The 13,843-nt window shown below is 40.0% G+C and overlaps 2 protein-coding genes across 12 annotated transcripts in view; one reads left to right on the top strand and one right to left on the bottom strand.

Annotated features, from left to right (window-relative positions):
* Positions 1–13,093, top strand: part of LRP2BP (LRP2 binding protein) — a 39,829-nt gene extending 26,736 nt beyond the window's left edge. Inside the window, exons 8-10 of the mRNA XM_027122640.1 lie at positions 8,726–8,838; positions 11,014–11,059; positions 13,006–13,093. Of these exons, the coding sequence (XP_026978441.1) occupies positions 8,726–8,791 (66 nt within the window). The 3' untranslated portion in view covers positions 8,792–8,838; positions 11,014–11,059; positions 13,006–13,093. The remainder of the gene's footprint in view (positions 1–8,725; positions 8,839–11,013; positions 11,060–13,005) is intronic.
* Positions 11,636–13,843, bottom strand: part of SNX25 (sorting nexin 25) — a 108,648-nt gene continuing 106,440 nt past the window's right edge. For 9 of the 11 annotated variants that reach the window (XM_027122626.1, XM_027122625.1, XM_027122630.1 and 6 more), the window contains 3 exons: positions 13,026–13,207; positions 12,643–12,743; positions 11,636–12,225 (listed from right to left, as the gene is read on the bottom strand). In XM_027122626.1, coding sequence (XP_026978427.1) covers positions 12,145–12,225; positions 12,643–12,743; positions 13,026–13,207 — 364 coding nt within the window. In that variant the 3' untranslated portion in view covers positions 11,636–12,144. Of the gene's footprint in view, positions 12,226–12,642; positions 12,744–13,025; positions 13,208–13,843 lie in introns of those variants that run through there. The other 2 variants (XR_003436232.1, XR_003436231.1) reach the window with 2 other exon arrangements.

Raw genomic sequence — 13,843 nt, 5'->3', positions numbered from 1 at the left:
TTCTTCTGCCTCAGTTATTCTGCTATTGAACCCTTCTAGAGTATTTTTAATTTCATTTATTGTGTTGTTCATCGTTGCTTCTTTCCTCTTTAGTTCTTCTAGGTCCTTGTTAAATGTTTCTTGCATTTTCTCTATTCTATTTCCAAGATTTTGGATCATCTTTACTATCATTATTCTGAATTGTTTTTCAGGTAGACTGCCTATTTCCTCTTCATTTGTTAGGTCTGGTGGGTTTTTACTTTGCTCCTTCATCTGCTGTGTGTTTTTCTGTCTTCTCATTTTGCTTATCTTACTGCGTTTGGGGTCTCCTTTTTGCAGGCTGCAGGTTCGTAGTTCCCGTTGTTTTGGGTGTCTGTCGCCAGTGGTTAAAGTTGGTTCAGTGGGTTGTGTTGGCTTCCTGGTGGAGGGGACTAGTGCCTGTGTTCTGGTGGATGAGGCTGGATCTTGTCTTTCTGGTGGGGAGGTCCACGTCTGGTGGTGTGTTTTGGGGGTGTCTATGGACTTATTATCATTTTGGGCAGCCTCTCTGCTGATGGATGGGGTTGTGTTCCTTTCTTGCTAGTTGTTTGGCATAGGATGTCCAGCACTGTAGCTTGCTGGTCATTGAGTGAAGCTGGGTGCTGGTGTTGAGATGAAGATCTCTGGGAGATTTTCGCCATTTGATATTATGTGGAGCTGGGAGGTCTCTCATGGACCAGTGTTCTGAAGTTGGCTCTCCCACCTCAGAGGCATAGCACTGACTCCTGGCTGCAGCACCAAGAGCCTTTCATCCACATGGCTCAGAATAAAAGGGAGAAAAAGTAAAAAGAAAGAGGATAAAATAAAGTATGATAAAATAAAGTTATTAAAAGATAAAAAATAATTATTAAGAAAAATTTTAAGTAAAAAAAAAAAGACGGACACAACCCTAGGACAAATGGTGAAAGCAAAGGTATACAGACAGAATCTCACACAGAAGCATACACATACACACTCACAAAAAGAGGAAAAGGGGGAAAAATAATGTATTGCTCTCAAAGTCCACCTCCTCAATTTGGGATGATTTGTTGTCTATTCAGGTATTCCACAGATGCAGGTACATCATGTTGATTGTGGAGATTTAATCCACTGCTCCTGAAGCTGCTGGGAGAAATTTCCCTTTCTTTTCTTTGTTCGCACAGCTCCCGGGGGTTCAGTTTAGGATTTGGCCCCGCAACTGCGTGTACGTTGCCGGAGGGCGTGTGTTCTTCGCTCAGACAGGACGGGGTTAAAGGAGCCGCTGATTCAGGGGCTCTGGCTCACTCAGGCGGGGGAGGGAGGGGTACGGATGCGGGGCAAGCCTGCGGCTGCAGAGCCCAGCATGACGTTGCACCAGCCTGAGGCGCACCGTGCATTCTCCTGGAGAAGTTTTCCCTGGATCACGGGACCCTGGCAGTGGCAGGCTGCACAGGCTCCCTGGAAGGGAGGTGTGGATAGTGACCTGTGCTTGCACACAGGATTCTTGGTGGCGGCGGCAGCAGCAGCCTTAGTGTCTCATTCCCGTCTCTGGGGTCCACGGTTTTGGCCCCGGCTCGCGCCCGTCTCTGGAGCTCCTTTAAGCAGGGCTCTTAATCCCCTCTCCTCGCGCACCAGGAAACAAAGAGGGAAGAAAAAGTCTCTTGCCTCTTTGGCAGGTCCAGAATTTTCCCTGGACTCCTCCCGGCCAGCTGTGGTGCACTAATCCCCTGCAGGCCGTGTTCACGCCGCCAACCCCAGTCCTCTCCCTGGGATCCGAGTGAAGCCTGAGCTGCAGGTCCCAGCCCCCACCCGCTGCAGCGGGTGAGCAGACAAGCCTCTCGGGCTGGTGAGTGCTGGTCGGCCCTGATCCTCTGTGCGGGAATCTCCCCGCTTTGCCCTCCGCACCCCTGTTGCTGTGCTCTCCTCCGTGGCTCCGAAGTTTCCTCCCTCTGCCACCCACAGTCTCTGCCCGCGAATGGGCTTCTAGTGTGTGGAAACCTTTCCTCTTTTACAGCTGCCTCCCAGAAGTGCAGGTCACGTCCCTATTCTTTGTCTCCGTTTTTTCTTTTTACTTCTGCCCTACCCAGGTACGTGGGGACTTTCTTGCCTTTTGGGAGGTCTGAGGTCTTCTGCCAGTGTTCAGTAGGTGTTCTGTAGGAGTTGTTCCACGTGTAGATGTATTTGTGGGGAGAAAGGTGATCTCCACATCTTACTCTTCCGCTATCTTTCCCCATCCTCCCCTTGTAGACTTTTTTTTTTTTTTTTTTTTTTTTGCGGTACACTGGCCTCTCCTGTTGCAGAGTACAGGCTCCAGACGCGCAGGCTCAGTGCCCATGGCTCATGGGCCTAGCCGCTCTGTGGCATGTGGGATCTTCCCGGACCGGGGCATGAACCCGTGTCCCCTGCATTGGCAGGTGGACTCTCAACCACTGCACCACCAGGGAAGCTCCTCTTGTAGATTTTTTAATGATGGCCATTCTGACAGATGTTAGGTGATACCTCACTGTAATTTTGACTTGCATTTCTCTAATCAGCGACATTGAGCATCTTTTCATGTGCTTTTTGGCCATCTGTCTGTCTTAGATCTTCTGCCCATTTTTTGATTGGGTTTTTAAAAATATATTGAGCTGCATGAGCACAATTATTTTGCATTGGCTTGGCCAAAAAGTTCATTTGGGTTTTCCCATAACATCTTATGGAAAAACCAAAATGAACTTTTTCGCCAACCCAATATATTTTGGAGTTTACAAATGATGCAACCAACAACGGATTAAATATTCTTTGGGTTGTCTTTCCATTTTGTTTATGGTTTCCTTTGCTGTGCGAAAGCTTTTAAGTTTAATTAGGGTTCCATTTATTTTTGTTTGTATTTTCATTACTGTAGGAGGTGGAACCAAAAAAATACTGTGATTTATGTCAGAGAGTGTTCTGCCTACGTTTTCCTCTATGACTTTTATAGTATCTAGTCTTACATTTAGGTCCTTAATCCATTTTGAGTTTATTTTTGTGTATGATGTTAGAGAATGTTCTAATTTTATTCTTTTACACGTAGCTGTCCAGTTTCCCCAGTACCACTTATTGAAGAGACTGTCTTTTCTCTATTGTATATTCTTACCTTCTTTGTTGTAAATTAATTGACTATAGGTGCGTGGGTTTACTTCTGGGCTTTCTATCCTGTTCCACTGATCTGCAAGTCTGTCTTTGTGCCAGTACCATACTGCAGCTTTATACTATAGTCTGAAGCCAGGGAGACTGATTTCTCCAGCTCCGTTTTTCTTTCTCAAGATTGCTTTGGCTTTTTGGAGTCTTTTGGGTTTCCATAAAAATTTAAAAATTTTTTGCTCTAGTTCTGTGAAAAATGCCATTGGTAATTTGATAGGGATTGCATTGAATCTGTAGATTGGCTTGGGCAGTATAATCATTTTGACAATATTCTTTCAATCCAAAAACATGATATATCTTTCCATCTGTTTGTGTCATCCGATTTCTTTCATCAGTGTCTTACAGTTTTCAGAGTATAGGTCTTTTGCCTCCTTAGCTAGGTTATTTCTGGGTATTTTATTCTTTTTGATGCAATGGTAAATGGGATTGTTTCCTTAATTTCTCTTTCTGATCTTTCATTGTTAGTGTGTAGGAATGCAAGAGATTTCTCTGTATTAATTTTGTATCCTGCAACTTTACCAAATTCATTGATGAGCTCTAGTAGTTTTCTTGTAGCATCTTTAGGATTTTCTACGTATAGTATCATGTCATCTGCAAACAGTGACAGTTTTACTTCTTTTCCAATTTGGATTCCTTTTATTTCTTTTTCTTCTCTGATTGCTGTGGCTAGGACTTCCAAAACTGTTGAATAATAGTGGCAAGAGTGGACATCCTTGTCTTGTTCTTGCTCTTAGAGGGAATGCTTTCAGCTTTTCACTACTAAGATGTTAGCTGTGGGTTTGTCATATATGGCCTTCATTATGTTGAGGTAGGTTCCCTCTATGCCCACTTTCTGAACAGGTTTTATCCTAAATGGGTGTTGAATTTTGTCAAAAGCTTTTTCTGCATCTATTAAAATGATCATATGGTTTTTATTCAATTTATTAACATGGTGTATCACATTGATTTGCATATATTGAAAAATCCTTGCATCCCTGGGATAAATCCCACTTGATTATGATCCTTTTAATGTGTTGTTGGATTTAGTTTGCTAGTATTTTGTTGAGGATTTTTGCATCTATGTTCATTGGTGATATTGGCCTGTAATTTTCTCATCTTGTGGTATCTTTGTCTGGTTTTGGTATCAGGGTGATGGTGGCCTCATAGAATGAGTTTGGGAGTATTCCTTCCTCTGAAATTTTTTGAAATAGTTTCAGAAGGATAGGTGTTAACTTCTCTAAATGTTTGATAGAATTTGTCTGTGAAAACATCTGGTCCTGGATTTGTATTTGTTGGGAGTTTTTTTTAATGAGTTTCAATTTCAGTACTTGTAATTGGTCTGTTCATATTTTTCTTTCTTCCTGGTTTAGTTTTGAGAGATTGTATCTTCCTAAGAAATTGTTCATTTCTTCTAGGTTGCCATTTTATTGGCATAAAGTTGCTTGTAGTAAGTAGTTTCTTATGATCCTATGTATTTCTGTGGTACCAGTTGTAACTTCTCCTTTTTAATTTCTAATTTTATTTGAGCCCTTTCCCTTTTTTCCTTGATGAGTCTGGCGAAAGGCTTATCAGTGTTTATCTTTTCAAAGAACCAGCTTTCAGTTTCATTGATCTTTTCTCTTGTTCATTTCTACTTCGTTTAGTTTTGATCTGATCTTTATGATTTCTTTCCTTCTGCTAACTTTGGGTTTTGTTTGTTTTTTTTCTCTAGTTGCTTTAGGTGTAAGGTTAGGGTGTTTATTGGGGATTTTTCTTGTTTCCTGAGGTAAGACTATATTGCTATAAACTTCCCTCTTAGACCTGCTTTGCTGAGTCCCATAGGGTTGAATCATTGTTTTCATTTGTCTCTAGGTATTTTTTTATTTCCTTTTTGATTTCTTCAGTGATTCATTGGTTGTTTAGTAGCATATTGTTTAGCCTCCACGTGTTTGTGCTTTTTACAGTTGATTTCTAATCTCATAGCATTGTGGTCAGAAAAGATTCTTGATATGATTTCAATTAAATTTACTGAGGCTCGCTTTATGGCTCAGCATGTGATCTATCCTGGATAATTTTCCATGTGCACTTGAAAAGAATGTGGGTTCTGCTGCTTTCAGATGGATTGTTCTGTAAATATCAACTAAGTTCATCTGGTCTAATGCATCATTTAAAGCCTGTGTTTCCTTACTGATTTTCTGTCTGGGTGATCTGTCCATTGAGGTAAGTGGCGTGTTAAAGTCTCCCAGTATTATTGTTACCATCAATTTCTCCTTTTATGGATGTTAGTAGTTGCCTTACATATTGAAGTGCTCCTATGTTGGGGGCATATATAATTTTTATGTCTTCTTGGATTGATCCCTTGATCATTATGTAGTGTCCTTCTTTGTCTCTTGTAACATTCTTTATTTTAAAATCTATTTTGTCTGAGATGAGAATTGCTACTCCAGCTTTCTTTTGCTTTCCATTTGCATGGAATATCTTTTTCCATCCCCTCACTTTCAGTTTGTATGTGTCCCTAGATATGAAATGGGTCTCTTGTAGAGAGCATATATATGGGTCTTTTGTATCCATTCAGCCAGTCTGTGTGTTTTGGTTGGAGCATTGAATCCATTTACATTTAAGGTAATGACTGATATGTATGTTCTTATTGCCATTTTGTTAATTGTTTTGGATTTGTTTCTGTAGGTCTTTTTTCTTCCATTCCTCTTTTGTTCCCTTCTCTTGTGATTTGACGACTACTTTAGTGTTGTGTTTGGATTTTTTTCTTTTTGCATGTTTATCTATTGTACATTTTTGGTTTGCAGTTACCATGAGGTTTTGATATAGCAGGCTATATATATATACAAGATTGTTTTAAGTTGCTGGTCTCTTAATTTCAAATGCATTTCCAATATCCTGCATTTGTACTCTCCTCATGATTGCTGGTTTCAAGATATTTGTGTGTGGATAATTTCCCATGTTTACTGTATGTTTGCCTTTACTGATGAGGCTTCCCATTTGTAATTTTCTTGTTTCTAGTCGTGGGCTTTTCTTTTCCACCTCGAGAAGTTCCTGGAGTATTTGCTGTAAAGCTGGTTTGGTGGTGCTAAATTCTCTTAGCTTTTGCTTGTCTGTAAAGCTCAACAAGAGCCTTGCTGGGTATTCTTGGTTGTAGGTTTTTCCCTTTCATCACTTTAAATATATTGTGCCACTCCCTTCTGGCCTGCAGTTTCTGCTAAAAAACCAGCTGATAACTGTATAGGGATTCCCTTGTATGTTATTTGTTGCTTTTCCCTTGTTGCTTTTAATATTTTGTCTTTACCTTTTGTCAGTTTGATGTGTGTCAGCATTTTCCTCCTTGGGTTTATCCCGTATGGGACTCTCTGCACTTCCTGGACTTGGGTGACTGTTTCCTTTCCCATGTTAGGGAAGTTTTCAGCTATTATCTCTTCAAATATTTCCTCAGGCCCTTTCTCTCTCTCTTTTCCTTCTGTGGCCCCTATAATGCAAATGTTGGTGTGTTTAATGTTGTCCCAGAGGTCTCTTAGACTGTCCTGCTTTCTTTTTATTCTTTTTTCTTCATTCTGTTCCGGGGCAGTGATTTCCACCACTCTGTCTTCCCGCTCACTTATCTGTTCTTCTGCCTCAGTTATTCTGCTATTCCTTCTAGTGTATTTTTCATTTCAGTTATTGTATTGTCCAACTGTTTGTTCCTTAAATCTTCTAGCTCTTTGTTAAACATTTCTTGTAGCTTCTTGGTCTGTGCCTCCATTCTTTTTCTGAGACCTTGGATCATCTTTACTTCATTACTCTGAATTCTTTTTCAGGTAGGTTGCCTATCTCCACTTTACTTAGTTCTTCTAGGGTTTTATCTTGTTCCTTCCTCTGGAACATATTCCTCTGCCATCTCATTTTATCGAACTTTCTGTGTTTGCTGTCCTGCAGGCTACAGGATTGTAGCTCCTCTTGCTTGTAGTGTCTGCCCCCCTGGTGAGTGACACTGATCTAACAGGCTTGTGCAGTCTTCCTGGTGGGAGGGACTGATGTCTCCTCAGTGGTGGGTGGAGCTGGGTCTTGTTCCTTTGATGAGCAGGGGTGTATTGAGGTGGCTGTGGGCTCAGGAAGACTTTAAGCAACCTGTCTGCTGATGGGTGGGGCTGTGCTCCTGCCCTGTTGGTAGTTTGGCCTGAGGCTTCCCAGCACTGGAGCCTTGGGCTATTGGGTGGGGCCAGGTCTTGGCGTTGCAATGGCAGCCTCCAGGACACCTCATGCTGATGAGTACTCCCCAGTACCTCTGCCACCAGTGTCCTTGTCCCCATGGTGAGCCACAGCTGCCCTCCACCTCCCCCAGGAGACCCTCCAAGACCAGCAGGTAAGTCTGGCCTAGGCTTCTATTAAGTCACGCCTTTTTCCCCTGGGTCCTGGTGCACATGAGACCTTGTGTGCACCCTCCAAGAGTGCTGTTTCTGTTTCCCCCAGTCCTCTGGAGCTCCTGCAATCAAGTCCCGCTGGCCTTCAAAGCCAAATGCTCTGGGGGCTCCTCCTCCCGATGCCAGACCACTGGAGCCTGACATGGGGGCTCAGAACTCTCAGTCCTATGGGAGAACCTCACAATATAATTATTTTCCAGTTTGTGGGTCACCTACCCAGTGGATATGGGATTTGATTGTATCGTGAATACAACCCTTCTACCGTCTTGTTGTAGCTTGTTTTTTGAAGTAGACTATCTTTTTTGGTAGGTTCTAGTCCTTTTTTTGTCAGTGCTTTTCAGCAGTTACTTGCGAGTTTGGTGTTTTTGTGAGATGAGGTGAGCTCAGGTCCTTCTAGTCTGCCATGTTATCCTCATCCCCTATATATACTAATTTGTACATGATTATGGGGACTGCAAAGACTGACTGTCATCTGCAAGCTGGGAGACTCAGAAAAGCTGGTGGTTTAGTTCCAGTCTGAGTCTGAAGGCCTGAGAACCAGGAGAACCAATGGTGTAAGTCCCATTCTTTTTCCTTTTGTGCTTATTCTAGTTTGACTAGCTCATAGGGTGCCACATGTAGAGGCCTTGAACCTAGTGTGAAATGGCTGTGCCAACACCTCAGCTTGGGGGGCCGTGTGCAGAAGCCAAGGTGCTGACTTCTTGCCACTAGAAGCAAGCAAGCAAATATCTGGTAACCAACTGTCATGGGTACTAAAAGGGACAGTTTCTGCATGGAGTAAGGTCTGGATGAGGTAACTTCTGTCTTTCAAATTCCTGGCATACTATGAAATTATGCACCTTATTGCTAATTTAGGCATAACAAGATCATACGTTTAAAAAATTATACATGCTGCTATTCACATAACAGGTTTGAGGCCAAATGTTAATGCTTTCTATTTTACTTATTTTGATAATTCATAACTTAGAATACTATCAATGTGTAAATCCATTATTTTTAGCACTGAGAATTTTCTCTCCCAAAGGATAATAGCATGGTTATTTTTAGTTATGATCATCTATTAATACTTTGCATAGGTTAACTTGAATCTCCCTAATTAAGAAATCAGAATAGAAATGTATAAGTATGAAATTCCCTTAAATCATTGCACTCTATTTCTTAAAAACAAAAGATCCAACAATTCAAAATATGTCTAAATAACTTTTTCTTTGATTTTTAAGGCTTGTCTTCTGAATCCTTCATTGGCAGATGAACTTCACACTTTACTTGTTCGTCAGAGAATTTAGACTACAATGTATTTCAACAAAGATCATCGATCCTAACAACTTAGAATGTGTGTATTTTTATAATTTTTATAATAGCTATGTTTGTTTTCGCTCTCCCACGTTACATTATCCTGGGTATTTTACTGATGACAGGTTACCTTCATTCTTTTTTTTTTTTAACATCTTTATTGGAGTATAATTGCTTTACAATGGTGTGTTAGTTTCTGCTGTATAACAAAGTGAATCAGCTATATGTATACATATATCCCCATATCTCCTCCCTCTTGTGTCTCCCTCTGACCCTCCCTATCCCACCCCCCCATCCCACCCTCCCTATCCCACCCCGCCATCCCACCCCTCTTGAATTTATAAAATGTTGCAACTTGAAATGTAGCTACAGGATCGAACTGCAGGAAGAGTCTTCAAAGATCCAGCTCTTAGGCTAGAGACTGACCAAGACCATGTCAAATATTGAAAACCATTCCATAAAGCAAGTATTTCTTTCCTTTCTTAAATAGTGTCCTGAAAGACTTAGTGTCATCTTAGCTTTAATAACTTCAGAAGTATAAATGCTACAAACTTATTTTAAAAAATCTGAAGTTTAATTCTTTAAATTTCTTTACTCCTTAGTGTTGTGAATTTTGTATAACTTTTAATTTTATTTCAGTCATTGAAGACTTCTAAAACAGTAAATTCCAAATTGAAAATTAAAAATCTAAATTTCAAAATAAGTGGGTTTAAGAAATTGCTTACAATCTTGCCTTTCCATATCTTCCCCTAAACATCTTAATGAGTAAAACTGCTATGTTCCTGGTAATCAATTGAAACAAGATGTTTCTCTGTGCTTCAGGTCCTTTTCTACATTTTAAAAACCCTCAATGTATTTCAAAACAAGATAAAATTTCAAATCATCTACCAATATAACTATAACTAAACTGTTAAATTAGCAAGAGGCTTTCCTTATCAATTACATCTACAGAGGCAAAATCCAACAGTAAAAATAGAATCCATATGCAAAAGATTCTAAAGAAATATACATCTGTGAAACAGATATTGAAAATAATGTTTAAGATACCTGAACAACACTTTCTTTGTAAATGTTACGGCTTTATTTTAAAAATCACAACCATCCTTTCCAAAGTGATTTACAAGATCTAGTCTTAGCACCGGGAAAATGCAATTAATATGTAGGTGCCCCTCACTAAAGAAGTATTATATGGCACAAAACTACTTGCTCTTGTTTTATGTTCTGGTTTGTCTATATTATTTGAACTTCACTTTGTTGAAATTTCTTCCCTGTATCTAAAGACAAACATAGGCCATATACTTCTCCTTTAAATCTTAGAGTAGAAACCCATTCCTTTGCTTTTAAAATCTCTGCTGAAGACTCTCTTCTTCCCCAGTAACAACATTTCCATGTCTCTAGCCCATTAAAAGATTTCATAAAACCTAACGTAAATCGTTCTACAATACAAGCCCACTTGCTTTTGCTCTTGTTTTCTTAGTAACATCCATCTTAAGCCTTTAAGAATCTTAAAATAGAAATGTAATAAGGCAGTGTATGGGGACTGTAATAGCACTTTCATAGCTCGCTCACTCTACATCCCCAAAGTAAAGGCCACTTTAACTGCCATTAAAACACGGTTTGAGAAATCCTAAAGGTAGGAATTTGACATGTCATATTTGGTAATATGCTGTGCTTAAATGTCCTAAGTGAACCCAACACAGAATTTAAAATTTCAGTTTACTCTAGTTACCATAAAGCTGGCAAACCTGGCCCAGGTGAGCCCCTGCAAACTACCACTACTCCCAACATGGTGCACATCTTGATCTGTGATTGGAGTCACCCTTTAAGTGAGGTGAAGCTTCAAGGTCATTAACTTTTTTCAAAAAAAAAAATCAAAACTTCTGTAAGACGCCTTACAGTTGATAACTTATGAAAAAGTAAGACAACTTCTTAAGGATTGAGGAGTCATAACAGCCATGGTTTAATTATGCAGAAGATGGTCACTTTTAGTAACTGCTATGAGTTCCTGGGGCTTGGTGACTTCACACGGCTTCTCTTCTCTGAATGTCTTTTCTACATCCCTATGAAGGATAATTCTTATCCATATAAATAGCCAACTTTGAGTTTTTTCGAAAGTATCAAATATCTTGGTTTGAAATAAGGATCAAAGAGCTGTAGCTAAAAGAATATGAAAGATAAAATGTGCTTTACTAATTTTTAACCATTTGCCTTTCAGCACTTATGTTTCATATCAAGAACTTGGCATATCAGGAACTCAGCAGGTATGATCTAACAATGATATAATTAATACCACTTTATATATACATCGTATGTTTCTTTCATGGATTTCAAACTGAATTTCTGCTTAATTGGCTTGCTTTCAATATTCCTGGGGGTTAGAAAGGGGAAAGTGTGTCATTATCACTGCATAATAAGTGGTAAAACCCAGGAAAATTAAGTGACTTGTCCATGGTCCCACTACTAAAATCAAAGCAACATCTGTACCCTGGATTTCGCCTAATGCCCCTACTGGTCCCCAAGACTTGATGACACAATCAAGTCCTGAACAGCCTGAAGTAACTTCCCTCCTCTTTGTTTCCCCATCTCATTCCTGCCCATCCATCCCACCTCCCTAATAACAGCACTTCAAGCACCAATTTTGGCTCTTCTCATTCACACTAAAAATCATATTTTTCACATTCATTCTGTGTCTGGAGAAAGGCAACAAACTTTATACTTCCTTACGGAAGTACTTACATGTGCAATGTTTTCTACAGAAAAGGCACTTGATAAGTATCTGAACTATCTTAACTGTTTCAACTTTTTTTGAGATATAAGCATCTTAAACATCAGAGCGCTATGATTCATTTTTATATTTTATTGCTTCAGATGCTTCAAACTATGGGAAGTCTTTGGTAAAAATAAAGACAATAAAATTTTCACAACAACTTCACACAAAGCATTGCACAACAATATTCAACACATACGAATATAGGAATGTTCAGAATCCTCAGTGAGGAAATTAACTGTACAACGTTCATAATTCATTTAAAACAAACTTTTTTAAAACAAAACTTAATAAATATTTAAAATATTTCCTAGGTTCTTATCACGTATTAACACATATTTCAATCAGTATGTTGACCTTTAAAGGATTTATATTAAAATAAAAATAATTAACAAGTGTTTTTTTCTGTTGCCTAATATACAGCATCAAGTTTTCCCCCCAATTCTGCTTCATTCACATAAAACTAGAGGGAGGTAACTAAAAGATCGGTATGGTTCTCAGTCAAGCCCTCTGTGGAAAAGAGGAAAATGTTTCATGTCTATTATTACAGACATTTCTCTGGTGGGTTATTTGGGAGTCTCAAACCTGACAAGCTTTAAGTTCATCTAAATGAGTTCTCAGCTCAGGACACAATTCAATTAGCAGCAGTTCCATCAGCACCTGAACCAAGAAAGAAGAAAAAAAATGTCTTTTTCTCTAAGGGTTAAAAGGAATTAGTATTCTATAAACTCCATTTAGCATCAGATTGATTTATTTCACGGTCCGTTATAACCACCAACAGTATTATCAGACTACTGGGAAACAGTTTGCTTTGCTGAAATAAGCAAGCCAAGCACTCAGGCAGAAACGTTACAGCACAAGTTGAGAGAAACAGCCAGCAGGCGAGGAGGGGGATGCCGCACCCACAGGGGGGTATTTTTTTTTAACCAAATTGAAAAATGAAGCAGAGAAAATGGGTTCAGAGTTACAAGCAATAAGAATGATTAAGCGTATAAAGAGTTAAAATCTACCCCTGTATATGAACAGAAACGTAGAACTGAAGAAACTGAATCCTCTGGGAGGCTTTAAGTTACTCACATATAACAGATGCTTATTGGCTCTCGTTTCTTGCAGTGCGTTGAATATTTTTATTATACCATGACGGGCATTTTGCTGTCCAACAAGGCTCTGAAGCGTATCTGAAAAATTAAGTTTATATTCCATGCTGCTATTGATAAAGTACACCTGCACGGACCTTCAGTGAGGGGCTACGACATATGCACACACAGCACATAAAGGCACGGAGACGCGAGGAACATGAGTGATCAGCTCTTTCCAATGTTTAAGGAGAAAATTTAGAATTTTTCTAAATTTTTCTAATTTTTCTAATAAGGCATTTATACAAACTGTAAGTGCAAAAGGAGAAGGGCCATCAACACTCCCTTTTCATGCGACTTTCAGGGTCAGAGCCCAGGCCTCACCTGGAATGTTTTCAAGCAGCTTCTGCTGTGCTCTCCGCTTTGTTTCCTGGCTTTGCTCTTCACTTGGGATTGTGTTCGGAGGTGCCAAATTCCCACCGGGCCACAAAGCATCCCGGAGAGCGCCGATGTAGTAGACCACCATTTGCTCGCTGAGAGCCCAGTCCACTGCGTCCCGGAGTTGTCTTTCAAGAGCAAAATATTTCTTGGATGAGGTTTTTAAAAATCTTATTCTCTATTCTCACAAGGCATTTATCAATGGGTAGGTTAAGATAAGCGTTTGATGAATAAACTAGGAATTGGATTTTTAAACTCTGACTCGGAAAGTTTTTATTTTGGTAACACTGACAGCCATTCATTCCTGGAGCTCACATTTTCACTGGTACTGAATTCTCTAAATGTTTGCCGCACGGTGTCTTTCAATCTGGAAAAGCAAGAACTGAGAGGAGATTGATTTGTTTGAAGCTTGCAACTACTCTTAACTGTGCACGGTACTTAACATACTAATTTCTCCATGAAGTGGTATAAACTGAAAGCATCAATCCGTTTTAAAAGACTGTGAAGAGCTCCCTGAGCTCTGGGAGTCCTGGGGAGAACCAAGCTTCTTCACTAGTTGTCCCCTGGGGCGGCCACGGCACAGGATGCTGGGCAGAGTTGTCTGACCCCGGAAACATCTCACATGCTCACGGGGCAAAGGGGGAAAAGGCACCCCCCTTTCACCACAAAGGGGGGGACTTTGAAAAGATACACTGCTATCCAGCCACGTCACCTTCCCACAGGAGTGAAAATCGGGCAGATCTTGACCTGCACGGTTATAAATA

Source organism: Aethalodelphis obliquidens, unplaced genomic scaffold (genome assembly GCF_003676395.1).
Source record: "Aethalodelphis obliquidens isolate GAN/ISIS:26980383/991018 unplaced genomic scaffold, ASM367639v1 scaffold25, whole genome shotgun sequence".
NCBI classification, from domain to species: Eukaryota; Metazoa; Chordata; class Mammalia; order Artiodactyla; family Delphinidae; genus Aethalodelphis; species Aethalodelphis obliquidens.
Note: the sequence above shows the minus strand (reverse complement) of the source record. Positions and strands in the feature narration are given on the sequence as shown.